Source organism: Uloborus diversus, chromosome 6 (assembly GCF_026930045.1).
Source record: "Uloborus diversus isolate 005 chromosome 6, Udiv.v.3.1, whole genome shotgun sequence".
Classification (NCBI taxonomy): Eukaryota; Metazoa; Arthropoda; class Arachnida; order Araneae; family Uloboridae; genus Uloborus; species Uloborus diversus.
The window spans coordinates 167,529,624-167,556,635 of NC_072736.1; the positions used below are offsets into that span (position 1 = coordinate 167,529,624).

The window sequence follows — 27,012 nt, forward strand, 5'->3', positions numbered from 1 at the left end:
CTTTTTTTTATTTTTTGAAATACCTAAAAGAAAATTAGCGGTTTCTTAATAAATACCATATTACTCATCTATAACTCGGGAAAATGTTTACAAAAATGAACTTCAAAGGGTTGTCTTTAACGCAGGGGTATACTTACTCCCGGACTTTCCGGATACTTAACTTCCGGAATATTTTCTTGAACTAAAAAGTACACATGTAAATCTGAAATTTTTGTGTTTCATTCCAACTGAAAACTAAAAAAATGAATATTGTCACATTATAATGCAATATTTTATTGAATGGCCTTTAATTAAAACCGTTTAGAGCGGAAGTGACGTCGCAAAAGCGCGTGAAACAAAACGATTCTCGAATTATCCGGATAGTTGATAGTGGAATCTAGAAATCGTTAAACGCAAGACTGTAATAAGGCTGCAGGAACTCATAAATTAAATTTTAATTGGTATTAACTTAATGCAAAAGCAATAGTTATCAATAATCGCTAACGCCAAACCTTTACAAAGAAAAAAAAAAAAACGCGTTCATGAAAATAAATTCTCTCATACACTAGTAGAAGAATTGCACATTTACGTTCAGAAACTTTTTTTCTTGCCCTTCCCTTCAATCTCTTTCATTTTAAAACATCGAAAATTGATGTTTATCTTTACTTTTCAAAATGAGAGTGAGGGTCTCAGGCCTTATTAAATAACTTTAGGTTTTTGGTGTTTAAATTATTCTCGCACTAGTAGTTTTTAATGTTTTGATATTGATAAGCATTTCTGAACTGTTTTCTTCTTATTTTAATACGTATTACTATTTATTATAGTAATTTAAGTTTTATAAACAATCGTCCAAAAGTCTTTTTAGCGATCCAGAAAACCGGGAAATTCAGATATCCGGGATAGCTATGGTCCCGAACTTCCCGGATAATTGGTTCTCTACTGTAATCAAATAATTAATACTACAAATATTTAAGCAATTAGAATTTCTTTAAAAAAAAAAAACTTTTTATAGAGTTATTATATTTGCATAATTCCAATTTTGCTTTAGCACAAATACACTCCACAGTTCAGGGTTCCCGTACCTACCACAATTTGTGGTTTAACAGGTCGGATGGGGCCCTGAAGACAACTCTGATTTTTGATCCAGGACAGAAGCAATCCCTGGTCCAGCACCCCAAGAGGTTCTTGGGGGACTTTGTGACCACAAGCATATTTAAAGTGGCCCAGTCACCACTAAAGAACACGGAGGATCTTCGACGGCCTGGGATCGAACTCGTGACCCCTCGGTTACGAGATCGATGCCCCTACAGATCAGGCCACCACAGCTCACATGTTAAATACACTGAGAAAGTAACTTGCAAATTAAAACAATGGCAGGCATGATGCATCTATTTGCAAAATTTAGTTTAAAAACTTATAATAACTATTTGAACGATTTCACTAAGGAAACGAGCTGATGTGTGCATCACATGACTTCCTTTTACTCCAATTTAATGTCATTTCCCCATTATTCGCTATTTTAATGTGATTCAATATTTATTCTCTAAATATCACCAACAATGGCCAAATTGAAAAAAAAAAAAAAAAAAAAAAACTCCACCAAATTTGTCGCCAAGTTGGCGACAAAACTTGGCGACCAAAAGACTGGCGATATATCGCCAAGTGTCCGACAAATTATAACGCCACTTGAGTTTACATCGAAATTAACAATGATTTCCCCCCAAAAAGGTGCAAAAGACCCCCTTAGGAACATCCGAAAGCAACCAAAAGGGGAGGTGCACAACTAGACCCCACTACGAGTCTATGTACCAAATTTCAACTTTCTAGGACATACCATTTTTGAGTTATGCGAGATACATACGCACATACACACATACGCACATACATACAGACGTCACGAGAAAAGTCGTTGTAATTACCTCGGTGATGGTCAAAATGGATATTTCGCGTGTCTATACATTCTTAGGCACTTTTCCGCATGTGATCGAATCGAAAAAAAAACTCAACATTCATTTGGGGGTGAGCAAAATGGAAATTAAGGGCGATTTTTGAGTGAAAATTTTTTCGCCAATACAATACTTCCTTTTTTGTAAAAGGAAGTAAAAAATGAATCATACCTTGAAAATGATTCAAAAGCTTTTCTCTTCAACTCGTGTCTTTTGGCTTGAGTTCTCGCAATAGTGGACATCATTTCATAACCCAAACCGACCGCCACAAGACAGCGAGCGAGAAGATTCTGAGGATGAGCAATTTCTCTCTCCAAGGCTTTCTCGGCCATTTTAAGACCCTTAGCAGGCAGATCCAAATTTTCAAGGCAAATTCTGGCAGCCAGTAGACATGGTAGGGAATCTGTGGGTTGCAAACGAGCCACTTCGTGAAGCACAAAATATGCTCTGCTGTACTAAAAAACAAACGTACCAAAATTTGTAATCAATGCATACATTTTCGGATAAATGCTTTGTTGAACAAACATATAATTATTAAAGTGCAGACATTTTTGTTCGAACTTTTAAAATCAAGAGACTCTGCAGCCACACCATATGGAGACTACTTTTATCTTTAACGGCACGAAGATTAAGAGAAATTTTTTAAATGAAAAAAAAGTAAAAAATAAATTTATAAATGGAAATGTTTTTGTACTCCTGGTATAGACCCATATCTTTTATAATTTGTGATAATGGTCCGTGTTGGGCCTTGCAATTTCTGTTATGCTTTGGACGATTGGTAGTAGATATGGACATCAAATTAAGTCAGAGTGGATAGGAAGGAACAAGTAACTAAAATTAAAAATTAAAAGAAAACCTGAATGTGTCACAAATAAAGAACCAAGAGGGAAAATTGAAACTCCTTTTAAAAGCCCTTGTACTATTAAAAATCAATTACAAGTATCTTATTTGTTGACAAATAGAAACTGGCAGTAGATGAAAATTTTCAATCATTAAGTTTTATTTCCTTGTCGGCCAACAATGAATTTGGTTACCAAAAACGTGAATAAAGGCTCACTCTTATTTAAAATCTACTTTTAAAAAACATTATAATTCGAGTTCTATATAACATGGAAGTTCTAAATTCATTCTATCAGACGCAGAAAAAATTATTCTTTATTTTGGTACTAAATTTTTAAACATGTTTTCACTGCAGAAATCGTGAAAAACATTTTAGAAGTTTTTAATAAATTCTTTAATTTTGAATTTTTTTTTCTTCAAAATCTGCCTATCCATTTAGGTGCTAGAGTGCCATAGACACGTCAAACTTATAACCCCCTTCCTTTGTGTGTCAGTATAAATACAGTACAAAGAAGAGGGTTCTAGTTCGGGAAAAATCGGTGGTTTGAAAATTGCTGTTCCAGCTTTTTTCAGCCTTGTTATGGATGAGTTTTTCCTTATTTTTCTTTACTTGCTGTTGGGGTTTCAATTTAACAGGCATCACAAAATGGTGAGAGAAACCCTGCATCAAAATTTGTTTTGATTGCAATTCCCTTTAAAAGTGCCTGATTCACGTGATTGCACGCTCTATCAGGATCAGAGTTACCAGCATTGAAGCCGTTGGTCCCTCCTATTTTCTCACACTAGGCCATCTTTTCTGCCATACATCAAATTCAATTTTCCATATTTCCAAAAACTTCTAAAAACTTTCTAAAAACTGAGACTCAAATACTACAGAAATGAAGTAATAACAGATATTTGCCAAACTAACGCTTAGTTGATACATAAAATATTATTATATTGTGTTCTCGCATACTAAGAACTAAATTCCAAATTGAGGAATTTAGAAGGAGTTTTTTCTTTCTAACTGGTGATATTCCAGATTGTACAGAATTTTAAAATGTGGATTTTAAGTTTTGAGAAAGACGGTGGATTAAAGCAGTAAAAATAGCATGCATATTACGTTGCAAGAACATTTACCAATTTTTATTGTATAACACACACATATAAGATAACTTTATTTTTATGCACAGAAGATAAAAGTCATTATACATCTTCGTATTGCACGAATTAAACACTGTATTTTCAGGAATAAGCGCCATGGTGCATACACAAAAAATAGCAAAAAAATTGCCGGGGTAGCGCATATAACGGGGACAGCGGATACAGTCTTTTTTTTTTCAATTAAAAAAAAACCAAAGCTTTTAAAAAACGTTGAAAATACTGCCAATAGATGGCACCACATCGTCCTGCTCTGTCGGTAGTTTGCACTATATAAGGATTAACGTAGGAAAAGAATGTCAGTTACGTCAAAAAATGTCAGTGTTTCAATATTTTTTTCTAACATAAAGCAACGTTTCTCGATGTTTGCAATTTTCTATTTTGCTTCTGATTTCGAAAAAAAAAAAATGTTTCTATATAAACGCTTTTTAAAATGATTAATTGATTTCAAACGTCGAAATAAGAAGTAAAGATCACTTTTTAAACCAAGTAGGTGAAAAAATATACTTCGACATAGTTCTATATGTTCAAGAACCTTATCCGTTATTGTTCGACATTCGAACTCTTCGTCGCCTATGTCGTTTCTACGTCGATCGATATTTTGGTGCTACTTGGGCCAGCGAGTTTGACATTGGCGAGGCATCGAGAAGGGTTCGCGTCCCTCGCTCTGGATAGCCAACGAATGTCTCCTCCCAAGAAATTATATTTACAGTCAAGTATATATTATTTTGTTAATCTTTACTAATAATAAAGCAGTAAGTCTCTCTGTCCGGAGGATGTCTGTAGGATGTCTGTGACGCGCATAGCGCTTAAACCGTTCGGCCGATTTTCATGAAATTTGGCACAAAGTTAGTATGTAGCATGGGGGTGTGCACCTCGAAGCGATTTTTCGAAAATTCGATGTGGTTCTTTTTCTATTCCAATTTTAAGAACAAAAAAACTATCATAAATTACGAAATTATCATAACGTGGAACCGTGACATGGGCACAAGCCAATGGGCGAGATACGAAATGATCATAACGTGGAACCGTAACGTCGGTACAAGCCAATTGGCGAGAAAATTCACCATACATCATTTGTAAATATACAAGCGAACCAAAAGACCTTTAATTTTTCTATTACGGGCGAAGCCGTGCGGGTGCCACTAGTTAATAATAATAAAGCTGAAAGTCTCTCTGTCCGGAGGATGTCTGGATGTCTGTAGAATGTCTGTGACGCACATAGCGCCTAGACCGTTCGGCCGATTTTCATGAAATTTGGCACAGAATTAGTTTGTAGCATGAGAGTGTGCACCTCGAAGCGATTTTTCGAAAATTCGATGTGGTTCTTTTTCTTTTCCAATTTTAAGAAAGAAAATATCATATGATGGACGAGTAAATTACGAAATTATCATAACGTGGAACCGTAAGATGGGTACAAGCCAACTGGCGAGAAAATTCACCATACATTATTTGTAAATATACAGGCGAACCAAAAGACCTTTTGATTTCTCTATTACGGGCAAAGCCGTGCGGGTATCACTAGTTAAAAATATTTCTTTCATTTGCATTTCTCTCATTCCAGCTTTCTTTACTACTAATTGTGCTTTTAAGTTGTTTAATATTGGGTTTGGCGCATATGGCGGGTGTAGCGCTTATACCGGGTGCGGCGCATACGTTAAAATTTCCCCCCCCTCGAGAATATATTTTCGATGCGGTGCTTTTCCCGAAAATACGGTACTCATTTTTGCAAATAATGCAAATAATTTCAATTCATGTATGCATTAAATACCCATACGCAAATTTTTGCTTGTTCAGTCAATAATTTATTTCAACAAAAAGGAAACATAAACACAAAACTTAATCAATTGTAGACAACACATGGTCACAAGAAATATGTTTGTGTACAACAGAGGTGGTCAGTTTGTTTGTCATCCAGATCAATTTTATGTCTTAACTACTGCATTGTGACCTGTCTTTGAACTTTTTACTTTCTTCTATATCTAATATATAGAAGAAAGTATTGGATTCGTGCAAATTTTCGAATTTTGACGGATTCGAACGTTTTGAGGTGTGCTGAGTCCATTTCGACTATTTTTGGAAAATGTCTGTGTGTGTGTGTGTGTGTGTATATCACGTCTGTGTGTAACCAGTTTTTTGTGGCCGCTCTACAGCAAAAACTACCGCATGAAATTGAACGAAATTTGGTACACATATGTGCCCCTATGTGAACTTGTGCCCATTGGTTTTTGGCGTGAATTCCTCCAAGGGGGGTGGAGCAATGGGACGTTTTTTGAGTTACGCGTGCTTGCTATTCCTCAGGAAGTAACTGGCGGAATCAAACAAAATTTGGTCCATATGTTGCCCCTAACAGGAGCAGGTGCTGATTCAATTTTGGTGTCAATATCTCAAACGGGGGGTTGAGTTATAGAACGTTTTTTGTCGTCAATTGTGACTGCTGTATCTCAAGAAATAATGAACGGAATCAAACAAAAATTTTTTGACAAGTAGCCCTTAGTGGGTATAAGAGCTGATTTTATTTTGGTGTCAACAGCTAAAAAGGGGGTAGCGCAATCGCCCGTTCTTTTTTTCCATTGTGAGTGCCCTATCTCAAGAAGTAATGCTACGTTCTGGTTGAAATTTGGAATATATGTGAATCCATACGTAAACAGGCTTTGGTTCAATTTTGACGCCAATCGCACCAAGAGGTGTTGATTTTCTTTTCTTTTTTTTTTTTTTTTTGCGAATAAAAATAGCTTTATTAATGCAACAATAAGAAAGATAAATCGTAATAGATTGTCGTCTGCGTATTTCTCGTGATTTTAATTGAATGGAAATGATTGGAAATATTATCTCAATGAATTAAAATTTTTAACTGTTGCCATCTTATGTTTGTTAACAATTAAAATATTTGTAATTAATTCAAGTAAGGCTTTTAAAGTAACTTTCAATTTTCGCTCTTTGTTTTGTTTTTACAATAATTCAGACATTGGGATGGTCGTCAAGTTTTTGCATGTGTAATTTTGTTTTTGTTAGGAATATTGCTTCCTCGTCAAGCATGGGGAGGGATCAGAAAAAGGAAAAATATAGAAGAAAGTTTCGTGATGGCCACAACATACTAGTTTATTTGTTGGTGTAAAAAGAGGTAGGAATGAAATATTTTTTAAATATTGGACTGACAGTAAATTTATTAAACAACACATACAAAGGTAATGTATTGGAAAGGGTTCAAAGGCGGGCTACAAGGCTAATAAATGGACTCTCTCATTTAGACTATGATTCCAGGCTTAGAAGACTAAAAATGTACAGTCTTGAGCAAAGAAGAGACCGAGGGGACATGATTCAGTTGTTTAAATTTATTCAAACGAAAGATGTTACGGGGCTGAAGTTTAGCACTGAAAACAGGACAAGGGGTCATTGTTTTAAGCTATTTAAATCTCAGGCTAACATGGATATTAGGAAAAATTATTATTTTAGCAGGGTAGTGGAACCTTGGAACAGCTTACCGGAAGAGGTGGTAATGAGCAAAGGAGTAGACAGTTTTAAGAGGGCCATTGATCTTCACTGGGGATTGTAAATTGACTAGGACCAGTCTAGCTGGGCCCGGAGCCTGTTGCTGGTCGTCACTTTTGTATTTGTATTTGTATAAGCACAAAAATCATTATGCGCATGCATACAGAGAAATCATAGAGATCTTTTACTTTTATAAGAAAACTTGAGTTCATATAACTGAGCAGTAAGATAGTTGTCAAATAATTTACAAAAGAGTTGCCAGAAAATGGATCCCAAATCAACCTTCTACGTGAATGCCACTACTCCATGTAAACACTTACTTGTGATTGAAAGAAAGTCAATGCACTCCTACAAAACCAAACTATTCTTATTTACAGGGGACTTCCCATCGGGTTTACTCTGTGTACGCCGAATACTCTCCAAAAAATTTTCTACATATAGCATATACCCTCAAGCTTTAAAGATTTTCATTTGTAATTCAGATACTGTCCATCGCATTTTAAAATTTTACTAATATATTTCTGCTAACCACATTTTCCCACAAGTAACTTTATTTATTTATATTTTTTAACACTTGATAAATCAAAGCCTTTTGAACGCCTTATGATTGCATTCACATATTGTGCATAATGGATTACTGGGAGTATACCCTCAGAAAAATTGATGCGAACATCACTGCTTATTTGTCTTCATCATATAAATTTAAGTAAATTAAAAGTACAGTGAATGAAATATAATAATGCTTAAATATCTAATTTTTTTTTTTCATAAACAGGCAGAATGATAATGAATGGGGAAAAGGTTAAATGATTCATTACTAAGTTTCAATAAATTTGCTTCAAAAGTTGCCTTTTAGTGCCAATGATGCGATTAATCATCCACATAACTTGACAGTATTTTTGTGTTTTAAAGTAAAGCGACATTCTTTAGTAAATTCACGTTTCTAAACCAGATATTTATTTAAAAAAAAACACATTCAGAGATGAATAAATCTTCCGATTCAAACGTATTTGTTTACTTATTTGCATATTTTCAAATGCATATAAATTAATGAGTTCAGAAATTCCAGAACATAGTGTTTGATTCCTGACATTGAATGTAGCAGAGGGACACATGGATTAGTTATGCAGGCCGCATGTTGGGCACTATTTTTTTTAGAGTATTGAAGTTCCCTATTTCTGTGTTCTATCACCTAACTTAATATCTTAATTTTCTAAAACCTTCAACAAAATTAAGATAAACTCGGATAAATTTGATAACTAAGTTTTTACGAGTGATGGAAACGAACTCGGATGCAATTGGTTTGTGTTTTTTGGCTGGACATAGCATGGCAAAATCAAGACCGTGCAAGGTCGCTACAACAGAATATAAAATATATAAAGTGTTGAAAAAATAGTAAATTCAAAATGAGTGATGTCCAAGCAGTGAAATTACAATGCAAAAAAAGACGTGCTGCTGCTACAGAAGTGGATGCAATGAGATTTCGAAATTCAGATTTCTTTTCGGGATTGTTCAACTTTTCAGCTTTAGTAGCTTTTATATGCAATGCTGTTGAATCGCAAATGCTCTTTTATCTACTATTACGTTCTCTTTGCCCAGGACATTTTTCCATGACTTAAAATAAATTTCCATGACTCTGAATGAAAATTTCAATTTTCCATGACTTTTCCAGGTCTGAAATTAGCTTATTTTTTTCCCATGACTTTTCAGGATTTCCATGACCCGTACAAACCCTGTCTAATAGAGTAGTTCATCAGTGGCGGATTTACTAGGGGGGCGGTGGGGGTGACCGCCCCCTCTGTGACCGTCATTTTCTAAAACCAATAATATAGAATTACTAGCAATCGCTACTAATTTCAATCAAGTATATTCCAAATTTACTTTAAATTATATTTAGACAGTTAGTATAGTAGAGGTTGGACACTGTTACCCACTTTTTAAGTTTAACCTAAGCTCGCTCTTCCCTCTTTTTTGAACTTTAACTTTTATATTTCTGTATGTGTCTTCCAACCTTTTTTTTTTTTTTTTCATGGACTGCATGATACAGGTATGATAATACATTGATATGACTTAGAACAGTGGTTTCAAACCCTAGGGGGGATAGCCTACAAACGGCAGATTTGACATTTCAAGGAGACTATAAGTTCGTGAGGGGCAATAGGTGACGATTCGTATTTAAAATACAGGATAAGGGGGGGGGGATTGACTCCCTGCCAACCTACATGACGGATTTGGGGGGAGGAATAGCTTTTACGATTTTCAACCGCCACCCCCTTGAATCGACTATAAATCCACCCTAGTAGTTCATAGATATGAAAGGATTGTTTTGGTCAAAAAAACCTCTCCAGAAGGTATTTTGTGGCTGCACTAGTGCTTGATGCTATATAGCTGCTCCACATCAGCAACATATATATTTATATGGAAACAGGAGAAAAGCAGGAACCTCCTACCAGGTAGTGCAAGAAATGCCAGACAGTGTCATTGCACCAATTTCATTTCGTCAGTGGGAGGGAAAAATTTCTGCTCTACAGAGATTAAAATCCAGAACCTTCTTTTGAACAAAGCACATTTACATGGACTTTGCAGAAACTTATCAAAATCAAAATAATATAACGGACAGTGAAATACCTTTCCAGAAGATATTAAGGATAAGGCAAATTGATTCCATACATGCTGTTCTTCAAAAGCAAACTTCATGGCTCTTTCAAAAGACTAGAAAAGAAGAAATAATCATACATGTTATATTTTCTAGTCAGGACTCATCTAACTTCAATCATTGAAATTGGCAACTCAAAACACGAACTTAATTAAACCATAGGGTTTTTTAATTACAAAGTCAAAAAAATAATTCAGAATTTATACAAAAATTCTTATTTTAAATGCCCTTCGAAAGGCTGGAATACTATCGAAATAGATGGTTATAATTTTGCACAGTGAACTAATAAAAAGTGAATTGGAATGGTTCAAGCTCCTTCCAAATTCAATGCAAAACATGCCGAAAATACTAACGTAGGGTACACTGTGGTGTGTTTATGAATGGGGCATGTTTACGCAGCGCCCTTTTTTCAAAACAAATTATAACTGGAGAGCCAACAGTCATAGCAGATTGATGCTGCTTCCTAGCAAATATTCTCACAAGTTTTTGAGCTCCAGTCGAGCATTGGTCTAGCATGTGGAAAGGAAAATCTATTTTTTACTAAGCTGAGTAAATTTTGTGTTGAACATTTTGAAGTTTATTGTGAACAAATAATACTTCGTTAAAAAAGAACAAATATATGAAAAATTGCAGAATTATATCCTTTTTTGAGAATTGTATTTGTACCTATGAACTGAAATGTTACTAAATTTTTTTGCACGTTAGAAATAAATCCAAACTTGGCGGTGGGGCAAGTTTACGCGTTGACATCGGAGCACCTTTTTGCACGTTCTCACTGTGTCTTACTTAAGTGTGAACCTGACGCTTTTTTCGCTCCGAACTGTCTCAAACCTTTTTAGTATTTTCAGGCTATTTAGTTTTAAAAATTACCATTTCATTTTTAATTGAATTACAAATTTGCTTACAATCATACAGTGTTGTTTTCATGCCCCTTCAGCTATAACTTTATACACTATTCAGTCTGTAATAAATTTGCTTTATTTTAACATAATATATTATATTCAATACCTCCTTTCTTTTGAGTTAAAATATTTTTAGTAGGCATTAGGAGTATAAGAACGATTAATAACATCATCTCTAGTTAATAATTGTTGAAGTAAGGTCTAATTTCACTTTTGCACCAGCTATCTTAATATATAAAAATCAATGTCCTGAGATAACAAATATATATACAGATGGGGGACAAAATAATATGAACACCTGTGAAATAAGGAAAAATCTTTATTAATAGGGGATTGGACCACCCTTTGATTGAAGAACAGATTGAATGCGACGGGGGATAGATGCATAATGGTCATGGACAACATTTAAAGGAATATTAAGCCATTCCTCCTGCAGAATGGTCTCTAATTCCGAAAGTCCGGATGGAGGTGGAAATCGGGAACGAAGTTTGGACTCTAAATATCCCCATAAATGTTCAATAATATTTAAGTCCGGAGACTGAGGGGGCCAGGCGAGATGCTCAACTTCACTGTCATGCTCTTGGAACCATTCTTGGACACATCTGGCAGTATGTATGGGGCTTTGTTGTCTTGAAAGATCGGTCGCTCTTCAGGGAACACAGTCTGGACAAACGGATGGACATGATCCTCTAGAATGCTCAAATAATGATTAGATTTGACACGTCCATGCAGAATAACAAGTGGCCCAAGACCACGCCAAGATATCGCACCCCATAACATAATTGAGCTACCCCCATACTTCACAGTCGGCAAGAGGCATTCAGGATTAAAGGCTTCTGAGGGCGTTCGCCAGACATAAATGCGCCCGGCAGTCTGAAATAGGGTAAATGATGATTCATCTGACCATATTACCTGTTGCCACATCTGTGAGGACCAAACTTTGTGGTCTCTGCAACATTGGCGTCGCTTGAAAGCATTAGTTGCTGTCACCAAAGGTTTTCGAATTGCCACTCTGCCATAAATGTTCTCAGCATGAAGTTCCCTTTTGACAGTTTTTGTTGAAACGGGGTTCTGGAGATGGCTGTCCATTTCAGATGTTATTTCGGAAAAGGATTGCTTGCGCTTTCGGGCTACTATGCGCTTCAAAGCTCTTCTATCCCTATCAGCAAGCTTTGACTTTCGGCCACTGTGGTGCTTTGAAGACGTCGTCTTACCTTCTTTGGTGTATGCTGTCATAACCTCTAACACCGTACCTCTTGCACACCCCAAAAGCTTTGCTGTTTCCGTAACCGATGCTCCACTTAAACGTGCCCCAACAATCATTCCTCTTTGGAACTCTGTAAGGTCTAACATCTCAACTTATTACAGAAATTTAGAACCAAGCACGCAGTATTTGTCACTACTGTTGAGACACTGATAGGTTCGTCTTCACGCTCACCAGGTGGCAGACTTCTGTTGCAGGTGGCGTGGCTGTACTATAGGTGTGAAATACGGCATACTTTTTCATAGGTGTTCATATTATTTTGTCCCCCATCTGTATATATATGTATCAACGCACAGCCGAAACCGCTGAAGCTTCAGACTTGAAATTTGGCAGGCATGTCCGCATGATTACGAAAGTAACCACTAAGAAAGGATTTTTCGAAATCTCAATTAGTTCGGGAGAAATTAATTAAAACCTCTTAATTTCTGAGAAATTAAAACCTGTCATTGAATTCAAATCCCTTATTTTCGAAGGCTTTCCTCCATTCAAATCATTATTCAGTACTTCATCTCAACTTTTGGTCGATAGCGAACTATAAATTTGATATTGTTTTTGTTTCTCGCGTGGTTCTTCGAGGCTTTTTTCAAGTCAAATCATAATGTTTCTGTCTTTTGCTTTTATTTTTTCAAAACTAGAAACGAAGTTTTTAGGAACATCATCACAGGCGGACTATCCTTTTGAATTTAGAAGAGTGCAGTTTCCTGTTAAAATTTGCTTTGCAATAACCATTAATAAGTCACAAGGACAGACATTAAAAGTAGCAGGGATCGTTTTAAGAGAAGACTTTTTTTCACACGACCAATGTTATGTAGCTTGCTCCAACGCCAGTTCATCAAGCAGTTTAATAATTTTAGCATCAGAAAAAAAAACTAAAAATGTTGTATACAAAGAAGTTCTAGCTTAAACATAGGCATAACAATAAAATGTGGATGACCTGTGTTTTGCAAAGATAATCAATACTTTAAAAGGATCGTTAATAACAGTTAAAGATCGGTTAAGGACAAGGGCATATATATATATAAGGAGTCCAGGGTCCCCGGGATCCTCCCCAAATTAGAAAAAGTTATAGGTAATAAGTAATTATAATAGGGGATTTTCAAAACTAGGTGCACCAAGCACTGTTACCCCTGCTAATTCCATTACCCGAGCAATGCCGGGTACGGGAATGCTAGTTTACTATAAAACTGATCAGTAACTGAAATAATGTAATTCCCTTTTATTTTATTTTTATCTGTTTCAATACTTCAGGTTAAAAAAAAAGTACTGACAATGTTCCAGAATTATCCATCTTAAGTTTATTCAAGATATTGTCAAATAGTTATTATTATTATTAACAAGTCAAAAACAGAGAGAATTAATTTACGACAAGGAATAGAATAAATCGAAAGACACGAACAAGTAAACATGGTAAAACTAATCTGAGAAAAAAACCAAACTTCAAATGAAAATGGTAACAAGAAAGAACAAAATTATTATTTGCTCTAATACATATAAATAATGCACATTAATTAAATATCGGAAATGCAGTACAGGTCATACATGCTAAACTGTACAACTGCTTAATATCATTAACATGTGCCAGAACATTGTTAGCTCTCGTACAAAAATATGTGAGTGGGTTTGTTCACGGTATTTGATAAGAGCACTGGCACTGAATGAAGCAGGACTATTTTATTTTCAGTTTGCCAACAGATGGCGGAGTAAGATAGAAAATGAAACACTCAAAATTCAGCAATCATTTGAATTTCGACTTCTTGAATTCTAATGATGTTTTTCGCAATCTCAAATTACGATAGAACCCTACAGCCCTAAAGCAGAATACTTGACGATGTTCTGCAACGTAAAATCATTTAACCAAAATTGTTCTGCAAGTACTTCAAGCATTGTATACACAAGCAACCAAGGTGACCTTTTCCACAAATCGGGAGCCCTAAATCAAAATCGTTTCATACAGGAGGGTGTTTTTTTTATTTTTATTTTTTTTTTTTATTTTTCAGTTTTTAAAACTTTACTGTAGCTATACATTTATGTGGAACCTAAACCAATTGAGTCTACAAAAATATTTTATATTATTTTTAAAATGCATAGAAAGAGCAAAGATACAAAATTTTATAAAAATCCGAACCTAGGCGTCAAATCACGTTTCTTTTTGGTTAATTTTACATGGCATGAAGGAGAAATTAAAATAATGTTAATAAATAAGTAAATTACAAAAATAATAAATAAAATGAGTCGAGTTAAGGTAGCAAATAATAAGAACGCTTCAAAACTTTCTAAACAATTCAAATATTTTCAGAATGCAAAAGGATCGAAATCTCAAATAAGACACGCAATTTTCGGCGATGGACGTGTTTCAATGTTGATATGTATCCAAAACATACGCTTATGGAGGAAATTGCAATGGATGAAGGTCGATTGGGAAAAATAAGGAGAAGGCAGAAGGGGAAACACAAAAAGGCTAGAAAAATCAGAATCATTTCAGATTTAGAACGTGAAATTTCTGCCGAAAATCTCCAGAAAATGCCGATTTTCCACAAATATCGTCCAACTCAAGATAGAACTTTCTGCAGGTTTCTTTGAGTTCAAAGTAAATCTAAAGTTCCGGCAGATGACTTTTTGAATTCAACACTTTTCGCGAGCTCTCCGCTGAATTATCGTATTTTCGAGAATTTTTGGTTTTCTTCCAATTTTAAGAGCTCTGCGGAATTTTATGTCGAGTTGGAAGATATTTGCAGAAAATCTGCAGTTTCTGCAGAAATTTCACTGAAATCTGTAGAATTTCTGCAGAAAATTTGTCTGAGTTTTCCTCTCACATTTGAACAGAATTGTTCTGCAGCTCAGGCTTCTGTTCTGCGACGTACGTCGCAAATTTAGTAGTATTCTGCTTTGGGGCCCTACAAGTTGGGTCTCTTGTTTCTACAAATGGAATGGAAATGGTCAAGTAATTTGCACCTGTCATATTACGACTGGTGATTTTTTAGAATAGCTGATATACTTACGATATGACTAGTACACTTATTGTAAAGATCATTTACAGCATTTTGCATTATGTATTTTTTCACGTTAAAGGATTGGATTTAGTAATCTGGAAATTTTGTATTTCGATGAAGTTTTGCTGCTTAAGTTCATCTAAATGTGTGTTTTTTCCTGAAAAACTTAGTTTGACACACACACACAAAAAAAACTTTTTTTAATGTAAAGTCTGCTTGAGTTAAGCCCAGAAAAAAATATGAATAAAATCAAACTGCAGACGATTTGTAACTATGAAGACAAAAAACTTTGCTCTAAATAAATATTTAAAAACATTGTCATGGTAATCTGAAAAATCAGAGCAACTTCAACTTTGGTCAAGAGACAATAATAAGCAATTTGTGATTGCTCAATAAATAAAGAAAAATAAGAGAGAGTGATCAATTTCAAAAGCTAAAAGCTCAGTTTGCATCCATTGTCCTTAGGTGTCGTGAATGAAACACGTTTCATGTACATATTTCTTGAAAAGCTGAGTTTACCAATAGCGAATCCAACTATCTACCAACACATTAATTAAATATCTAAAATATATTTACTTTAAGTCTTTTTGGTCCAAACTTGGCACATTTAATGGTGTGAATGCATGCTTCAACACTCATCTGAAGTGGATTGAAATTTATGACAGAGAGTGAAATAGAAAAAAAATTCACTTTTAAAAACAACTTACATCTACTAATAAGCTATACTGAGATCTTCGACATAGTGAAATGGTGAGCAAGTCGTAAACGGCAGTTACGTTATTGTAAGAATGTATTCTCGCTTCTCGAAATTCAGGGGACAAATCTAAAACAGCATTTCTTACTGCCTGAAAAATAAAATAGCAAAAACGTCAAAAGCTACAAAATGCAGGGGAAAAGATTACAAATTCAGCAATTACTAAGCAGCTGTTCTCTTAAAAGAAACTTTTAAACCAATCAATCAGTTAAATATATTTGCTACACAAATTTAAGGGTCTAAAAATATCTAAACTACCGTCAAATCATACTATTTAAAATTATATTGAAAATAAATCTATGCTTACGTTCGACGAGCACGACCGGTTAGTTAATCATGTGATAGCTAATGATCAAGTGCTCCAATCAACCAATCAACTGCTTAGAATGGTAACCGATGCTGTGACCGGTTGATCATAGAACGCTGCCGAATTTTAAGACCCGAAAATGGCATTAAATGGCTCTTTCTACCCGAAATAATTATCTGATTTTCTTGATTCAGGTCCCATTTGAAAGCCCTCTAAAAATACCCCTGAAATTCTTTTTCTTCCTTCGAATTTCAAAAAAAAAAAAAAAAAAAAACAAGGCTGCAAAATCACCTTTCATTTGGGAATATTATCGCTCATTTTAAATTAGCGTGAATAAAACCATTCAGGAGGTTGCCACATTTTTTTCTCGACTGTGACTAATTAAAATTTTGTTTTTGTTTTGATGTAAAAATTCTTTTTTTTTTTTTAATCATTATTTGCCAATTCATCTTCTTTCTTTTTTATCTACTGTTAGCAGAAGCTAATCAGGAGGAAAGTCAGGGTATTTTTTAACTGCCATCTTCTTTTTTAAGAATGATTATTTTGAGGAGAAATTTTAGTTTTTTTTTCTTCCTCTAATTGAAGCTTGGATGCTGGACGTGGGTCACTTGACATAACTTTTATTTTTGAGGTAGACCCTGTGTAAAGGCAGACAATACATCTAGTAAATAAATAAAAAGAGTAAAATTTAAAAAAAAAAAAAATTTGTTTTGAAGCCAAAGCATTTAGGAAAGGTTTATAGCAAGAAAATAGCTTTTTTATTTCACATGTTAATAAAAACTGCTCCAAAATTAACTTAATAAAAATATGCATGTAATGAAACAGGTTTTTTTTTCTTAAATTATTGAAACTTATGTACTTACCATTGCTTCACTTATGAACAACAGCAACAGTATTTCTTCATTTTCGTCTTTTGGAGTAAACAAGCTGAATGAAAATTTATTATGAATTAGTAATCAATGCAATAAATTTAAGTATTTTTAATCATGTGCTGAATGACATCCAAAGATAGCATGATATATGTGTTACAATAATAACAATAATATACAAAATAAATGTTGTATGAATGGCAACAGAGGAAGATAAAGAATGGAATTAATTTCTAACGGTTAGTCAGATATAAATTGTATGTTCAGAATAAAGATGCATGAATTTTTATAGTTTGATGCATTTCCAGGCATTAATTTACTGTGCACTAGCTGAGTTGCCCAGCTTTGCCAGGCGAGCCTTGAAAATAAAAATTGTGTCAAGTGACCTATATTCAACAATCAGGCTTAAATAAATAAATTAAAAAAAAAACATCATGCAAAATTTCCCTCCCAAACAATGACGACAGATATTAAAATGAAATTAAATCGAGAAAGATTGATTTAAAAAGCATAACCATGGAAACACAAAATAAAATAAGTTTAAGGAATTGAAAGGCAAAGAAAATGGTTAACAATTTGAATGGAAACGAGATTTTTTGAACTTGATTCTAAAAAGGCTTGTAACTTTTTTTCCTTTTGAGATAGAAGCTGAGTTTTTCGACCATGGGCCGAAATACATCAGGAGTAAAAAATGTCGCTTTTTCCAATAGTGTCAAAAAGAAAACTGTGGGACAATTCCTTCACTTTTTACCAATAGATTTAATGAAGAAAGTAGTGCCTAAATTTTAGCTAAGCCCAAAAAAGTTGGAGCTAAAAACGCAAATAACTCCAGCTGTATTTAAGTTAGAGCATTGAAACAAATTGCGTAGAACGCAGAAAATTCTACCCTTTCCAACGATATATAATATTAATATGTGCAAGTAATTTTTCGCCCCTTTGATAGGCAATGTATGGGAAATTTGAGCTTAAAAAATTAATTACAAAAAAACTAATTCGAATTTAAAAAACCAATACCCCAAGTGCAAACCACGGGACTCGAAGTAACTTTGTACAAAATTTCAAGGCTGTAGGTGCTATGGGGTCTCTTGGACACAGGCCCGCCACAGACTCCCTTTCAAAATTTTCGTTGACCTTACTTTTTTCTAAATATAAAGATATATTGCAGTACTGACAGTCCTTTGATCTGTTACATCTTTATGGGAATGATGTAATGAACCTGGGGTGTTTTTTTAACACATATCCTAACGCCCGTGGAAGCATACTGGAATTTATTTGGGAAGGGCCAGGCAAAATAACTTCACAAATCGAAGATGCAAAATTATTCAGAGTAGGTAATTTTGAACTTACAGTAGAGGACCGTTATAACGCCGACCTATATAACGCAATTCTCTATAGACTGCACAACTTTTCAGAAGTAAAGAATAGGTTTTGAAGTTTAAAAAATCCCTCTGCTTTGCTTTGCAAACATAAAAAGTGCTAGGCAAGTTAAATCTTGAAGGTTTTTCATCTTTCCATCTTAATTCAAAGCTTTTAAATCGAAAATGAGTACTCATAGTAAACAGAAAATACCAGATGGCTCTTGAAAATGCAGCTGTTATGCAAACCATGAAGCTAGCAGAAGTGCAGGATTTTGATTGTGGAACATATTTATTTGTGAATAACTAATTGTAATGTTGGTGCTTTAATACTCATTGCAGATAAAACTCATTCTGAAGTGCTAATATATAGATATATTTTGAATATTAGTTTCAAAATTTGTGAAATGATCTATATAACGCAATAACCTGTATAACGCAAAAGCTCTGGTCCCAAGGTGTGCGTTATAATGGTCTTCTACTGTATTTCTTGGGGGAGGGGGGGGGTACGTGTCCCGCTCCTTAAATATGCCCTTGACCCCCCCTCCGAACTCTTAAAGTGCCTCACCCACTTAAATACCCCCTTGTCCCCCCCCTGAAGCAAAAGGTCTGAAAGAAACACTGTGTGTAGTAGGGACACTAGAGATTCAGCCGATCGCATTGCTCCAATCGGCTGAAACTCCGTCTACGGTATCAATTATTTGAAGCAGCAGCTGTGTGCAACTCAACTCTTCTCTAAGCAAAGAGCAAGGAGAAAAATGCATGTGCCAGCAGTTTGCTTCAAGTTCACTTCACTTAGTGCTGACGTTTGCTTGACAGCGACTTTTAACATGTTCGTTTTAGCTTTATAGAACTCTTATTTTTACATTTTATATATTTTTTTGTGTAATAAATGTTAATTCAGTGAAACAAGCCTACTCATCTTTAGATTTGTATCAAAAACCTCAATAAATGCATTTTTTTTTTATCCATGTGCAACTTTATTTCTTGTGGTAAGTGTACTGCCCGAATGCATCACTCAGTAAAACTGCAATATCTATGAAAAATCTCAGCTTCCTTTAAAGTTTTGACCAGTGTGTATTTCATAGGAAACTTAATCATCAAACCAAAAATGATTTATTTTTATTTATTTTAACCGTTAAAGGGGTCCAAACACAAAAATCGTCAAATTTTGCATTTTTTTTTTATCATTTGAAAAATTACTCTGTTTTCATCTGCTTAAAAGAACGTTTGAACCTTGTTTCTATCTTAATTAGAACGAAAGATACAATTATTTTTGTTGCATGCACCTAACTAATGTGTATTTAACTTTAAACGCGTTTTTCTCCACGATGCAATTTTCCCCCGATTTCTTGAATTCAAATTCTTATAAGTCAGGAACCGATAAAGTAATGAAATTTGGAGCATATCTTTTTCAAACAGTTTACTTTAATCTTTATTTGGCGAATTTGAAAAAAAACGTTTACTGCAAAAAATACGATTTTTTTTTAAAAAGTATCTTTGAATTTTTCGAAATTTTTCTTCAAATATTTTTTATTTTTTATTGAATCAATATTTTTAAAATCGCCGAATAAAAATTAAAGCTTAGATATTTGTGCATACTTTTTTGAAAAAAAAATTGAAAATTGACCAACAATATTTTGAGTTATAGCAATTTAAAGCAACCCCATTTTTTTTGAAAAAACTAATTAAATTTAAATAAAAAAATTTTTTTTTAGTATTTATGTTATGATTTTGCTTATTAAATAGATCATGAATCAGTGCAAAAAATTTCAAAACTCTAAAGTATTTAATAAAAATTTTTTCAAAATGTGTCCCGTTATCTCTTGGCCCCCTTAATCTCTTGGTTCAAAATTTTTATGGCCTTACAGTTTCCATCTGCTGTAAATAAAGTTGATTTTAAAATATATTGCTCAGGACAGCAAAATAATAAACTTTTATTGGATATCTTTTTGTCTAAAAGCTCTTTATTTTGCATTGAAAAAGGGGTTCATTTCAACCCAGTACACGTGTCTGCAGTTTCCTACAAATTGTACAGTTTAATGTTATATTACTATTTTTTAATAAACTGGTGTACAACACAGAAATCTCCCACTGACAAATCAATTGAATATAAGTTACACAAATGTATGCAATCCATATAAATAAAACAAAGAATATATGTGTGTGTATGTACTCGGTACAAATCCAGTTTACGTCGGATCTGGACCAAATTTGGCAAGGAGGTACTTGGGCACCCAAGAAGGAACGTAGGGGGGGTTTTCAAATGCCAAAAAAGAACTGAACCGTTTGAATTTTGATTTTAAAGCACGAAAATGGCATTAAAAGGCTCTTTCTACCTGAAATAATTATCCAATTTCTTTGATTCACAAGGGCACTGGAAAAAAAATCACTGGGCAAAATCACTGGGAAAAAACTTAAAAGCATCATTAAGCCTAATGGAACTCTATTTTCATATCGAAAAATTATCGTCTGCGCGATCTCATTTAAAATCAGCTTTCAGAAGGTTGCCACTTTTTTTTTCCTCGGCTGTGACTAAATAAAATTTTCTTTTCGTTTTGAGGTAAAAATTTCCCCTTTTAATTATTATTTGGTGATTTATCTCCTTTCTTTTTTTAAAAAAAGGATTTTAGTAGGTTGCGTTTAATTTATTCGGGAATTTTTGATTAGCCGTTTTCTTTCTTTAAGAATGATTATTTCATGGGAAATTTTACAGTATTTTTTTCTCTCTCTAATTGAAGCCTGATTGTTGAACATAACGTCACTTGACATAACTTTTATTTTCGAGGTAGACTATGCAAGTGTATACAGGGGTGATTGTGAGTTCATCAAAAAATACCTGAAAGTTTCAAAGCGAGACGGGGGGGGGGGGGGGGGGGGTAATCTTTGACCCTTATTACTTAAGTGCAGCTTTGCCATAGTATTAAATAGTTCTGAGTCAAAATAGTGTGTGTACATGTGATTAAATTTTTAATGGGTTACAAAGTTACTTTTGAGCTGGTGTTATACAAATTATCTTGACATTTATTTGTCTATCTTAAGGCTCTTGCAGGTATATTTGATGAGTATTATATACAGTCAAACCTGTTTATCTCGAACCTGCCTATCTCAAAAACCTCCCTACGTCGAAGTTTTTAATTTTCCCTGCACATAAAGTATTAATTCAATGTTCTCCCCCATGTTTGTCTCGAATGAAATTCTCTGAAAACCTGCGTAACTCGAATTTCGACTAAAATGTCTTTCTTGAATTCAATCCCCAACGATCTTTATTAACTGGTATTTGGAGACAAAAAGCATTTTTCTTAATATTAGCAGTCACATAATCCTCCAGAATTAAAACTTTATGTACAAGAAGCAAGTTTTCCAGGAATTATATCCATTCGGAAACTGAGAGGGAGGGGACATTGTTGATTAGTAAAATTGCTTCCAAAGTTTTACTTTCGAGTCATTGCTCCAATTACTTGTTTTTAGAACTTTTTTCAAAACCTCTGTATCTCAAAACCTCCATATCTCGAATTTTTCTTCTCTCCCGTAAAATTCGAGATAGACAGGTTTGACTGTAATTTAAAAAAATTGCGGAGGTTGGGAGATAAAAGCATAACAAAAAAAAAAAAAAAAAAAACATAATTCCGGTATTTTCGGACATAAAAATACCGGAAATACGTCCGAAAATACCGGAAATTCGGTAAAATACCGGAACACAATCACCACTGTGTATAACAAAACTGCTCTTGAATAAAATATTGTAACTATAGTGTCAAATTAAATGCACAACAAAAGCTTCTTACTTAGGACCCATGTATTTCTTTGGCTTCCATGGACTTTCTGGATTTTTCCCTTCTTGTTTTATAGCAAAATTGACATAATTTTTTTCACACACTCCACGTATAAGAACTTCAGCAAGTTGACGAGACATAGTCTAGAAACACATAAATAACTATTCAGTTCAAACTGAAGCATCAGAAAACGCAGAAAAAAAAAACATTTATTAGAAACTAGTGATACCCGCACGGCTTTGCCCGTAATAGAAAAATCAAAAGGTCTTTTGGTTCGCCTGTATATTTACGAATAATGTATGGTGAATTTTCTCGCCAGTTGGCTTGTACCCATCTTACGGTTCCATGTTATGATAATTTCGTATCTCGCCAATTGGCTTGTGCCCATGTTACGGTTCCACGTTATGATAATTTCGTAATTTACTCGTCCATCTTATGATGTTTTTTTTTTCTTAAAATTGGAATAAAAAAAAAGAACCACATCGAATTTTCGAAAAATCGCTTCGAGGTGCACACCCCCATGCTACATACTAACTTTGTGCCAAATTTCATGAAAATCGGCCGAACGGTCTAGGCGCTATGCGCGTCACAGAGACCCAGACATCCTCCGGACAGAGAGACTTTCAGCTTTATTATTAGTAAAGAATACCAATCAATCAGTTTTAATTGGTTTTAAAGTAGGAAAAATGGGTCAGAATTTCAGTTTTTAGGCTATGCATTTAAGAACACAGAGTCCTGAAAATCATTTTAACTCTCACATTATAAAAAAAATTTCAATGCTCATTTTTTTTAAAAATAACTTTAATATCTATTAATTTATCAAGCATTGTCACTAATGATGAGATACATCAAAATTGAAGCAAAATTTTGCATGAACTTACCAGAACACTCTATATTTGTACCTAATATGACATAATTAAATGTATTAAAATAGTAACTTTGCTTGTCTGCGGATCACATAAGGGGAAAACAACGAGGTCTACAAACATGAAATTTAATATATAGATCTACTTTTTGCTGAAGTTGTGGACTTTGGGGGTGGATTTTTGAGACATCAATTAAGAAAAAGTACAGTATAACCCAGATTTAACGATTCTCATGGACTGAAAAAAGTGATCGTTAAATCAAGGATCATAGACATCCAATGCAGTCAAATCCGGACCAGTGAATGCTTCATAAAATTGAGGAAATCATTAAATCGAAGTTATACTGTATATTAATGTTCTGTGTGATTTTTAGTATCTCATAAACCCCAAAAAATCTAACTGTAACAGAGAATTTCCTTTTTTTTTTAAGAACAGATTTTAGAAAAGTCAATTTAAAACTAGTTGAGAAAAGTTTTTTGGAACCACAGCAATTTATATTTTTGGAATTTTAAATGAGATGGTCTTGAAACAGAATTTTAATGAAATTCTATATTTTACAAACCTATTTAACTTTAATAAAAAGATAAATATGGAGAAGGATACACATAGAGATATAGATGGAAAGGCACAGGGCATGAAAAGGCGAAGCTAATGGTCATTGCCGGAATTAAAATAATTTTAATGATCAAGTTTCATGCATTGTTTTGCAAATGTAACATTTAAAATATCTGTAAAATTTAGATAAACCATGGTAACATACCTGTCTCAAAGACTGAGTAGAACTAGTTTCAATAGCACTCAAAACTTTTCTATATTGATCAATAGCACTTTTAAGATTCCTAAAAAAAATTAAAGCAAATACAAACATGTATTTTATTTCTTTTCAAACTTTAAAACTCTATAATTTCCTAGTTTTGTCTATTGTGTAAATTGCACAATTACCTTAAGCTTTAACTACCCCTCTCGCCACTTTTAAGTTTTCACATTTACAAACATTACATTTCTTCCTCCAAAAAGTTATTAAAAGCATTTTTAAAGCAATTAATTCAATTTTATCAAGCTACACAATTATAATCTGTGAAATTTTATGAAAAAAGTCACTGACTAATAGGGTGGTTCAAAAATACATGCAAAAAAAAGTTTCTCCTAGATAAAAAGACATCCCTCAATATTTTTAGACTTGTGGATAGTAATATACTGAAAGAATTTTAGCTGCCTATTTTAACTGAAAGAGAGTGTTCAACCCCCTCCCCCAAACGTCATAAGTGTGGGGAGGGGGTTAAAAAAATACATTGAACTAAAAAAAAAACAATGCTACATTATATAATATACACTAGTAATATGCATATACATTGCAATAAAATAATTATTTACAAAAAAACAGCTGGGGAAATTAAATGTTTCTAAATTTCTGGCATATTCTATGGCTACGACTAATGTTAAATTAAGCGGTCACTGAGCACCCGCTCAAAATTTGTGTAAGAAGAACTTTTACAGCATAATACTATTAGCAAATCTAAAAAAATAAATAAAAAAATAATAATAATTTGAATTTTGACATCTTGAATTCAAATTATGTTTATTGCAATCACGAGTGTGTGTATGTAGGTGTGTGTGTTTGTGTGTGGGGGTATGTGTTTGTGTGTATGGGTTATGTGTATTTGTGTGTAGGCATGTGTGTTTGTGTCTGTGGGGGGGGGGGTATGTGTATGTGTGTGTAGGCATATGTGTTTGTGTCTGTGTGCAGGCATGAATGTGTGGGTAGTTGTGTGTATGTGTGGGTGTCTGTATGTATGCGTGTGTGTATGTGTATGTATATATATGTGTGTGTAGGTGTGCGTAGGTATGCGGGTGTGTGTGTTGGACATGGATGCAACCTGTAGACGGCTTTCGCTAGAGGAGCATCATCGTGAGGAGCCGGTCGACGGGGATGCTGCAGAGGGTGGCGGTGGGAAAATAAAATGATAGCACGCCAAAAACAGTCAAATGAAAGCAATAAGCAATCGTGATTGCTCAAAAAAGAAATATGTTTAAAACTGAAGTAGTTTCGTTTTAAAGAAATTTCTTTATCAGAGCAGGAATTCCTGAACACTCTGTACTTCTCATGGAGCTTATGTGGATGGAGATATGGAGAAGTATTTCGTCTTAAACTTAAAATTTATCAATATTTTCCATCTCAGATGAAACTCAAAACTTATCAAAATACAGAAGCCATATTTTAAAATACAGTACACCTACTTTTTTATTAGTCAACTCTATTCGTCCCATGCTTTTTCAACTTTTATGTCTGTTGTCAAACCTTTCAATAACTTTTTTTTTATATGCTAAATAGCCCCCCCCCCCCAAAAAAAAAGTTAAAAGTTAATTTAAATTTTGACATCTTGAATTCAAATTATTTTTTTCACAATGACGAGTGTGTGTGTGTACGTAGGCATGTGTGTTTGTGTCCAGGCATGAGTGTATGGGTAGTTGTGTGTATGTGTGTTTGTGCGTGTGTGGGGGAGGGTATCTGTGGGTGTGTGTATGTGTTTGTGTGTCTGTATGCATGTGTGTGTATGTGTTTGTGTATGTGTGTAGGTGTATGTATGTGTGTGTAGGTGTATATATGTATATGTGTGTAGGTGCGTGTATGTATGCGTGTAAGTGTAGGATATTGACAAAACCTGGAGACTGTTTTCGCTATAGGAGCAGCATCGTGAGGAGCCTATCGACAGTGATGGTGCGGAGGGAAAAATCAAAGGAACGTCAAAAATAGTCAAGTGAGAACAATAAGCAATCGTGATTGCTTAAAAAATAAATAAAATAAAAATAAATAGGAGGTGTCCTGGACTCTACCTGAAAAAAAGTTTTTTTTTGAACCACCCTACTGACTAAATGTCTTTCCTGAGAAAATTATAAGACAATACAATTTTGGTTTTTATAAAAAAAAGCTTCACCGAGTTAAAGCAAATGAAATCTCTTTGACAGTGCAATCAAGGTAAAGCGAAAAAGCTTTCTATGAAGGACTTAATGGTATAGATATCAGTGAAAAGTTCATGATTTTTTGCAGCATACAGTATGCATTTGGAAGTTTTTTCAATGAAAAAACTAAATAAACAAATTTGCTGGATTTGAATTTAAACTATAAATTGCTTTTTATTTTGCAAAAATACAACAAAATGGCAACTAATATGATTAGATGATTAGTAAAGAAATTCATACATGGATTGAGAACATTTATCACAGTTTTGGCAACTCAAAACAGCACCTCACAAGTTATCACAATTGCTTGAGAGATCTTGTTTTGAATTTTTGATACTTTTCAATTAGAGGCATGTTACTTGACTTTGCTGCTTGTTTACCTTGGGGAAAATTAATAATACTTATGTCACCATCATACTTGCTCCTCTTTTCCTTAATTAAAATTTTAATGTCATCAATGACACAGAACAGTTATTTTGAGGATAATTTAATATTTTGATAAAGTACTTTTAATGTTTTTTTACTCAGTAGGCAGAGTATTTTTTAGAACTTTTCAAATTATTTAATGTTTGGCTTTATCATTCGGATGATTACTTTAAAGGTTTAATTTTATGATTTGGTGGATTCTTTTATTTTAATGGACTTTTTAGTCTTGCTCAATTCCTTGGTTTCATTAAAAGACCATTAAAAAGAAAAAATAAAGTATCCCATCGCTAAACAAGCAGTTTGCATGTAATACTACTGACCAAACATAGCATCAAAGAACAATATGAACTAGTATGTTGTGGCCATCACGAAACTTTCTTCTATATTTTTCTTTTTTTTTCTGATCCCTCCCCATGCTTGACGAGGAAGCAATATTCCCAACAAAAACAAAATGACACATGCAAAAACTTGACGACCATCCCAATGTCT

The 27,012-nt window shown here is 34.0% G+C and overlaps 1 protein-coding gene across 1 annotated transcript in view; it reads right to left on the reverse strand.

Moving 5' to 3' along the window:
• The window catches only part of LOC129225062 (tetratricopeptide repeat protein 7B-like), a 75,519-nt gene that overhangs the window by 25,514 nt on the left and 22,993 nt on the right, over positions 1-27,012 (reverse strand). Inside the window, exons 5-10 of the mRNA XM_054859608.1 lie at positions 23,897-23,975; positions 22,283-22,413; positions 17,134-17,197; positions 15,917-16,054; positions 10,026-10,109; positions 2,097-2,380 (exon numbers count right to left, since the gene is read on the reverse strand). Coding sequence (XP_054715583.1) covers positions 2,097-2,380; positions 10,026-10,109; positions 15,917-16,054; positions 17,134-17,197; positions 22,283-22,413; positions 23,897-23,975 — 780 coding nt within the window. The remainder of the gene's footprint in view (positions 1-2,096; positions 2,381-10,025; positions 10,110-15,916; positions 16,055-17,133; positions 17,198-22,282; positions 22,414-23,896; positions 23,976-27,012) is intronic.